The 9391-nt window shown below is 45.4% G+C and overlaps 1 protein-coding gene across 1 annotated transcript in view; it reads left to right on the top strand.

Moving 5' to 3' along the window:
• The first annotated feature begins 1781 nt into the window (after positions 1-1781).
• Positions 1782-9391, top strand: part of PLA2R1 (phospholipase A2 receptor 1) — a 113505-nt gene continuing 105895 nt past the window's right edge. The window contains 1 exon segment of the mRNA XM_081260883.1: positions 1782-2239. Within this exon segment, the coding sequence (XP_081117009.1) occupies positions 2119-2239 (121 nt within the window). The 5' untranslated portion in view covers positions 1782-2118.

Below are 9391 nucleotides of genomic sequence, written 5' to 3'. Positions count from 1 at the left end.
AAATGTGACTTGTTTCCCTTTCCTTAGCTATTTCAGAATAGTAGCTGCCATGGGTCAGGGAAGGCTTTCCCCCACCCCTTGTTATTCAGAGGATAAAACTGAAGTCCACAGCCAGTGGAAGGTAGCCCAATGTCCCAGTGATTGGCCTTATTTTCCAGGATGCCCCAGTGGCTGCCCTTTGTTACAGCCAGGCATGATTCCACCTGCCTCCATACAAGCATTTCTCATTCTAACCTGTATGATTTTTCTCATAATTTCTTCCTATCCCAGGCAGCCTCTTCCTCCAATGTCCACCACCCTATCTGCACATATTTGACCTTCTATGCCCACTTGAGTTCCCCCCTGGTCTCTCTCCTTTATTCTCATTGTCTTGCCCCTCATCAGAGATTGATATCAATGTCACACTCTGTTACCTCATTATGCCACCCACTGTGATAGATGCCAGCCAGTTCAAGCAGGGCTGAATCTCCCACTTTGGGAATGTTCCCATAGCAATGTAGTCATGAGGCCGTAGGGGAGATGGACATAGCTTGTGATGGACATCTATATGGTCTGGTATGCTAAAAACATTCCTTTTCTGCATGTCTTCAGGCAGGGTGGCTGATTTCTACATATAATTATGTGCTAAAGACTGAGCACACACATTGGAATTTTCTTTTAACCCACCTCTGACTCTAACTTTCTGTATATGAGGCTTTCTCCAGTGGTCCCAGTCCCCTCACCCCTCAAACTACCTGGACGTAACCTAACTGGGCCTCTCCTTTTGCCATGCCATGTACCTGATGCCTCCAGTCCCAGTGCTTCTCAAGTCACACAATGCTGCAAAAATATGCTGGGGAAAACAATGCTAGCACCTCCTTAACCAACAGGAATCATGAGTCTATGGGTAAATGTTATCCCTTTTGTCCTCAGCTCTGAGGGTCTCTGAGGTTCCTATAGGAATGAGCCAAGATCTTCCCTATTTCACTGTGACCTTCAATCTTGCTCCCTGCTAGGCATTTTCTCTAGGGCTGACCTTTTCATGGCACATTTACTAAGACTAGGTAACCACATCCTAAACATTGGTTTAGTATTGGCTGGTCATCAGCTGAGACAGGTCCTCTGATCCCACCATCATTTTTTTTTTAAGTCGCCTTTTGCTTTCTTCCCTCCTCTTATATTTTAATGATTACTGTCAAGGTCCTGTTTGGGATAGATGTTATTTTAGTCTGTTCCCACGAGTATTAAGTACTTCCAGTGTTCTGGTTCTCTGAAAGGTTGCAGTTTGGATTATATTCGGGGTGATCCTACTCACTAGTAGTTTAGGGAGTAACTTTTGTTGGTTTGGGGAATATATCATAGCAAATCACTTAACCTTTCTGGGCAAGGTTTCTGAGTTATAGGGTGACATATTTTTCTGGATAATATGGGGGATCAAAGGAGATGGAAGTAGAGGCTCTTTTAAAACTGAAAGAAGGTCAACAAATGAAATACCTTCAGTTTACTCTGAAGCGTGAAGGATAGAGACCAGCACGGGCCCCCAGGGGTCTCCAGTGCTCCACATTCAGAGCCTCCCAAAGCGCCTGCGTTCCGGGAGCAGCTTGGAGCAGCTCGGTTTCAGCTCAGCACTGAGGCTGCCAAACCCTCAGTGTTTACCCGAACCCTAGGCTTTGCAAACCCACATGTCAGACTTCCTGTTCCCAGAGATTCTCAGTTCTCTCACTCTCACGTCCTTTTGGGCCTCCCGGCAAAACCAGAATGCTGCTAGGAACCCGAGGAGCGCTTGCACCCAGCAGCCTCACTCCTCCTCTCTCCCCACCCCAAAGGCAGGAATTTCTGGGATGGGCAGATGGTCCACTCCCTCTTCCTCCTCCTTCCCCGAGCCCGAGTGGGTAGGGCGGGGAAAACCCCACGACTTTCCTCCCGTCTCGCAGCCCAGAGCCCTAAGTGCCTGCACACCGCGGCGACAAGGGGTGGTAGAGCGGGTCTCCACGAGGGGCAGGGGTGGCGAGGCCCGCAGAAGAGTGGAGCGCGGAGGAGGCTGCGGTCCCGCCTCCCACGCCGCAGGCGGGGTGCCGCCGGGGAGCTCTGGCCCCAGCAGGAGCCACGAACAGCGCTCAGTGAGTCCAGTGGTTAGCGATGCTGTCGCAGCTGCCACTGCTACTGTCCTTGCTACTGCTGCCGCTGCTGAGGGCGCCGCGGGCCTGCGCCGAGGGCTTGGCGGCGGCGCTCCCCCGGGAGCGGGTCCTCGAGTGGCAGGGTGAGTGTCCCCAGGGCCAGGGAAGCAGGAGCGGGGCATGGTCGAGAGAGAAGAAAAAGGGACAATGCTGGAGATGGGCGGGGGCAGCCGGTTTGTGTGGTGGCTGCGTGGCTGCGGTTCCAATGCCCTGAAATCCGGGCAGTCCCCTTGACGACACAGCCGGGGTGCACCTGGCTCCCAGGGCCGCGCATCCTCCAGGTTATCTACCCGGGGTGCAGCGAGGGGCGGAGCCTGGAATCCTTTGACTCAGCTCTGAAGGGGTCTCAGGAGTTCAGAGCAGGCTGAGATTGGAGGTAGGAAAAGTTTCAAAACATAAACTTATTTTGTCCCCTCCCAAAGCAAGCTCGCCTCCTAGCCTCCTAGCCTGAGTGGCCCCAAACAGGCATTTCAGTTCTGCCCTTTGATAGATGGCGAGGGGGGGGCACTTCATCTTTACTAACTCTTCTCAGACCAGGTAGGGGAGAGGAGCTCTGTGTTCCAGATGAATTATACGAGCTAGCACAAATTTATTCTTCGCTTCTTAGTTTCTCTCAGTAGAATAATAGGGTCTGTGATATCCATGAACCACTGAAGAATAAGTTACCCCAAAACATTCACATGCACACACGGATCAATTCAGTAAACATTTATTGAGCATGTACTACCGGTAAGACTAAATAAGGAACGTGTAAGGAAACCTGAAGAGAGGTTTCTGACCTGCAGGGACCCTTATTCAGGAATGGGCCGTCTCTAAGGTGGAGAAAACCACATTCTAGAGCAAAAGTCTGAGCCTCATCCTCTCTGCCTTTGTGTAAAACAAGGTGTGATCAATGTCTGCATTTTTCTTTTTACTTTGTCAATATATTTTGTTTATATTTTAGTACATTTCTTTCATGTACTAAAATATCAAGACAGGTTGAACAACACCACTCATTCAAAAGTGGCCAAAGGTTAGAAATACTCTTACCTTCTTAGTTAGTTCAGTAAACACTGCTCCTGTGCATGCATTTAAGACCCCATAGGTGTAGTACATCCCCATGAAGAGTCTGCCATGCAGTGATTTTCTCTTTTTATTTTGACATGTGGGATTTGCCTGAGCACTCTGTGGTAAGACAGAGCTCACATGACAGAAATTGGAACTGGGCCACACAGAGAACAGGTGCTGGTGATCCTCTGAGCCAGAGTTAGCATGATGGGCTAATCCTTTCTATATGTGGCAGACCCAATTCCTGGCCTGAGATAGTTACAGAGTGCCTTCTCTTTAATAGTCAAGGGCACTCTGAAATCAGTACTCTCTGCTACCTTCAATACCTTGCAAGTGCAGTTTGCAAATCTAAAGGAGCTCCATGTAGTCAACATAGAGATTCTTCAGATATGAAAATGCTACTACTGGTGTCCCAAAGAGCAAAGAGTATGTAGTAATCGTCACCCAGAGTGACCTCCCAGACTCCAGTCACCTGCATCAGTGGGATTTCAAGTGTAATCTAGACAGGTTTAAAATCAAGATTTTATCTATATAAAGAGAGAAAAGTAAAGTCTTAGTGTTGGAAAGGAAGTGAAACATTGTCCACTCCAACTGTACATTCTTTAGATGCAGAAGCTGAGGGTACGGCTACCATGTAGTTAGCCATGTTTGGGGTGCCTCAGTTTACCATTGTGTTCACTATACCACACCAATTCACCTTTAGCCATGATTAACATCCAAGAGCAACTGGGAGAAAAAATTCACTCATTTTTGTTTCATACCCTCTAATAATGGATATATACTAACTCACATCAGATTATACATATAGTATTTTTCATCTGAATTATTTAATATATATTTGTTGATTGATCAGGTATGTATTATAAGTATACCAGCCTTGGGAGACATGATAAGATTTCATTGTGCTGACTTTTCAATCATTTATCAATAATTTTGTATTCAAAAATCAATAGTTAGAATGTCAAATAATAGTTAAGTTCATGCATTTCAGAGTCAGACTCTGAATTCAACCCCACTGTGCCATTTACCAGCTGTGTGACTTTGAGTAAGTTACTTAGGTTCTCTATGCCTTAGTTTCCTCTTTTGTAAAAACAGAACTAATAATAATGTTTACCCAAGTGTTGTCCTTTTGTTGCACTGTCACTGAGGCTTCTCCTTCCTCTGACCAGTCCAGACCATTCTGACAAGTTGACAGCCCTATACCAATTATTCACTGTTCTGAATACACGTACAGCATTGTACTTGGTAGTTCTGGAACCTGTCTCCTACCTCTAGTTGGCTATACCGAGAGGCCATATTGTGTTTGTTTCTCTTTACCCAGAATCCGGTCCATTCTTCTAACAAATGCTAAAACTTGATAAGCAGAATGAAGAAGGGTCCAAGCATCCTAGTGAAACGTGGGCATAGTCATTGCTACAGGAAATTACCTGAACACAAGAAAAATGCTTTGAAGCCATGTTGGGGGTTGAATATCATAAATGTGAACTGACCCCAACCAAGACAGTAGGACAGTTTCCTCCAGCAATGCTCAGCTTGCTGGTGGCAGGAGTGTGAGGAGCCCCAGGCTCTATCAGGCCTAGGGACAGGCAGGGTAGGCTCTTCTGAACAACCAGTGAGGAAGGGGAGTAAGGATGTGGATGAGCGTGAGGTCGGCGTGCTTGGGCATGTGGTGCTACGTAAAGAGAGAAAGTGAAATGGTAGGGATGGCAATTCTTGACATCTCTGCCAGTGGGAGGAGAGAGGAGCCGCCAGAGGCCTTGACTGTTCCCTCGCTATCTGTCAAGCACTGTCTTGGTTTGGCTTCATTACTCATTGGAATGCAGGTAGTTTATTTGGGGGGTGAGTCTAGAAAATACAGTAAGGAGTGAGGAAGGGAGGCAGGAAAGGGAAGCCTCTATAGGCAACTGGGGCTCAATTTCATAAAAGACCCTCTGGAGCCCTGTGTGGATCCCCGTGACCTCCTGGGGGCCAGAAGCTGGGGTGTTTGCTCCCAAACTCCCCCTCTCATTGGATGAGAGGGTCACTCCTGGCACCTAAGCCCCCATGTTTCTGGCCTTCCTGTAACACTCTCAGACAAAGTCACAAAGTGAGCTGAGGCACATGGAACTGCCAGTAGGAGAGTGAGCTCCAGGGTAGGGGTGTGAGTCCTGAACCAACAGAACCTGCTGAGGTCCCCCATGTTGGGGAGATCAAATCATGTGTACGATATGACACTGTCCCCCAAGAAGCTGAGAGTCCCGAGACAGAAGCAGAAACACAAACAGTTACAAAACAGAGCCGTAGGTGTTATAACAGCAATAAGCAAAGCCCAGAAGGGATGCAGAGGAGGGCCTGGCCTGGGAGCTGGACACTCACAAAGGGGCATTTGTTTTCCTAAGGCTAAGTAGGTAGTTGCCATATGGGAAGAAGTGAGAGAGAACATTCCTGGTAAAGCATATTTTATGTGAAAAAAAAATCATGTATTAGCAACAATGAAGTTCAGTGAGCCGAAAGATCCTATCTGAGCTCTTTTAGGTGCAAGGGGAAAAGTCCACTGAAAGTCACTGGGGTTGTAAGGGTCCCAGGATCTCAAGAAGATCTGGGAATAGGTTCTCCTATGTATTCAGGCCTCCTGGAACCTGGGAATTGGCCACTGGAATGAAGCAGCTACCTCCTGTTGCTCTCTCAGGGCTGCATGGTGGCTCCTGCTGGTTCTTTCTGTTGTCTGGTTTCTTCTGCTTCTACTTTCAGGACCTCTCATGTGTAGCTCACACCGCTTCCTGGGAAGAGTCCCTTGACTTCCTAGGAGGAGCTGGTCACACTGTTCCCAGCATGCTGGCCCATCCCTGTGCTCTACCACTGAATTAAAGGCTTTCCCATGGCTAATTGGCCATGGTAGGGATGTCAGCTGCACACAGGGGTGCTGCCTCATCAGGGGCTGTGGATGGGGTAGATCCCCAGAGCAGGGTCAAAATCAGGACAAGAAGCTGTGATATGTCTATATTTGGAAGCCTGAGAGAAATAAGGAAGTGAAAAGTTGAGTTGGAGGCATTCGTTCTAAACAAAGTCTGGGTGAGTTGATGGGGTACAGCAGAGAAGGGCCTCATGCATTTGGACAAAGGGGAACTAGATCACACTTTTAGGTTTAAGAATGCCATGGTCAGTTTGGGTTCTGAAGAGGGTAATCATGGAGGGCAACAAGACATCACCTAAAAAGTTAAAATTGAGCTGAGTCAATTCTAGTAGGAATGGCGAAGAGTCAGAAGTTTGGATTCAAGAAATAAGGTTTAACTGGGTGCAGTGGCCCATACCTATAACCCAGCAGCACAGGAGGCTGAGACAGGAGCATCACAAGTTCAAAGCCAGTCTCAGCAAAAGTGAGGTACTAAGCAACTCAGTGAGACCCTGTCCCTAAATAAAATACAAAATAGGGCTGGGGATGTGGCTCAGTGGCTGAGTGCCCCTGAGTTCAATACCTGAGACCCCCCCCAAAAAAAAAGGAAGAAAGAAGTTTTAAAAATAAAAAGTTTCTTTATTAAGAAGATATAGAATAGGAAGAGTACTGGTAATTCAATGGAAATTCCAGATTTTGGAGATGAATCCATTCTGGGTAGTGACCAGATGCAAGATGCGGTTGTAGAAGTGGTCAATAAAGTGGAGAAAGAAGGTCCTCACAGCAGAGAAGTTCAAGGAACCAAACATCCAGAGCAGTATTAAATCTGGAGCTCGAGAGTTCAGAACTCTCTCGTTGGTAAGCCACAATAAGAAATATTCTGCACCAAGCACAGTGGCACACGCTTGTAATCCCAGCAACTTGTGAGGCTGAGGCCTGAGGATAGGCAACTTAGTGAGGCTGTGAGACCCTGTTTCAAAATAAAGAATAAAAGGGACTGAGTGATGTAGCTCAGTGGTAAAGTGTCCCATACCCCCCCCAAAAGCAGTATATTTTACATGAGAACCTGAAAAATATATATACATATATATGCTACATCAGAACCTGCAATACACACACACACACACACACACACACACACACACACACACACACATATACATCTGTATTTGAAACAAAAATGTCCTTAAAAAAATATCCTTACCTACTGTGACATGCTGCCTCTCTCGTACTCGATTCCATTTTGTTTTGCTGGTCATGACACAAGGCACTTGGCTAGAGTGCTGGGTCATCTGTAAGAAAGTTAAAAACTATAGGGTGGGAAGACAATAGAGAGCCTGCTGCTATCAAAGTCATACCAAATGTGGAGAAGAGTGATTCAGGACAGTGGGGCCATGTGGCAAGAAAAGGAAGAGGAATTGGTGTGGGGGAGAGGTTTCTAAGAGGAGACAGCTCCTGGAGACAGCAGTGCCGAGCAGCTGTGGCCCCGAGTCCCCCAGAGCTTCTATTTCTAACACAAAGGTTAAAATGCCTCTCTTCTTTGCTCCTAATATTTTCTGACACTTGGGGAGTGGTTACTCTGTGTTGTTTTACATACATCCACACATTGTAGCCTCATAACAACAAGGTAGGTAGTATTAACACCTCCCCTTTTACAGATGAAGCAAAGTTAAGTAACTTTGGAAAATTCTGTGGGCATACCTAACCCTTCTTCATCTGTAAATGAATATGTCCTCAACCTTTCAGGCACTCTCTAGTTCAGAGAACCCCTGGCCATAACTATGTGACCCCATGACATAGTTAACTCTGTACCCTGCTGCAAGACAGGAGCATATAATTTGAACTTGCTGCAAGAGGAGCAGGAGGTCAGCTCCTTGCTCTCTGTAACTCCTCCCTTTCCAACCCACTAGTTCTACATGTGGGAGTGAATATTTTCATAAAGCAGAAATGTGCAGAGCTATTGATTTATTTATTGTTCTAGGCAATTCCCATGTTCCTAGGCAATGAGCCATTCCCTTAATCTGGAGATTTGGAATTTAAGTAAAAGCATGATCGGAGAGTAGCTTAGCTGCCCTTCCTGGTATGAATCACTCCAGCCATCTGGACATGGTTTCTGCTGTCTCTGTCCATCATCTTTCAGCATCTCCCCACTTTAGGTTTTTTTTTTTAATCCCACCTTCTCTGACAGGCTTCTTTCCTCATGAATCTTTGCACATCAGAATAGATTTTCAGCTTTCCTGGTCCTTTTTATTCTTTCTCATTAATGTTCTGAAGTCTTTTCCCATTGGTGGTTGTCACAGTAACTGATACCATACAGTGCACATTCCAGCCAATGACCAGAAAGGTTGAGCTGCAGGGATAACCCAGGTGTCCCCTCCGCTCCTCTTCCTTGACTAACAATCTGCTTATTTATCTCAGGTTTTCTGAAGTAACCGTGCCTTTATGTTACCTCTTCTGAATTCATCCCCATGTGGAAAACCCTCATATCATCTATCAAAATAAGATATTTAAGGGATTTATAGACACTTCCCTCCATTTGCTTTCAGAAATTATCCTTGAAAGCTTTTTAGGAGATATTCCAATACACAGCTAGGACCATAAATTTTATAGCTTGAATTGATCAAAATAAAAAGAAATATTATTGTTTATAAAATTACAAAAGAGCACCTTATAAATATTGTCTTAAGACATTTAGGGGGAAATATTTTATAAACCCATGAAAAAAGTTGAGGATTATGATTAGGATTTCTATATCCTGGGTTCTATGATACAGAGCAAAAAAAAAAAAAAAAAAAAAAAAAAAACAAGAGGTCTCTGCTTTTATGAGTGACCCCGTGACTTTTCAATTTATGATACTTTCCAGACTACTATAGTTCCAAAGAAATGTGTTTAGAAAGTTTTGCTATTTCTTATTTTCTGCCTTCTACTCTTGAGAAATTTTCAATGATGAAACTGTAAACAGGAAATTCAAAGTAATTCTTTAACTGTAAACATTTCCTTATTTTGCTGCTCTTTGGTACCATCCATGTTCAAAGTCACAGCTTGCTTTTACTCTCATTACCACTGAAGAACTGAAGCCACCTTTATTAAGATGCCATGACACCAGCTAGGTGCAGTTATGCAAGCCTATAATCCCAGTGGTTCAGGAGGTTAAAGCAGGAAGATTGCAAGTTCAAAGCCAGGTTAGCAATTTAGTAAGGCCCTAAGCAACTTAGCCAAGACCCTGTCTCAAAATAAAATATAAAAAGGGCTGGGGATGTGGCTCAGCAGTTAAGTGTCCCAGGGTTCAATCCCCTGTACACACACACACACACAC

The sequence above is a fragment of the Spermophilus citellus genome, assembly GCF_964194105.1.
Source record: "Spermophilus citellus genome assembly, chromosome: 11".
Taxonomy (NCBI): Eukaryota; Metazoa; Chordata; class Mammalia; order Rodentia; family Sciuridae; genus Spermophilus; species Spermophilus citellus.
Note: the sequence above shows the minus strand (reverse complement) of the source record. Positions and strands in the feature narration are given on the sequence as shown.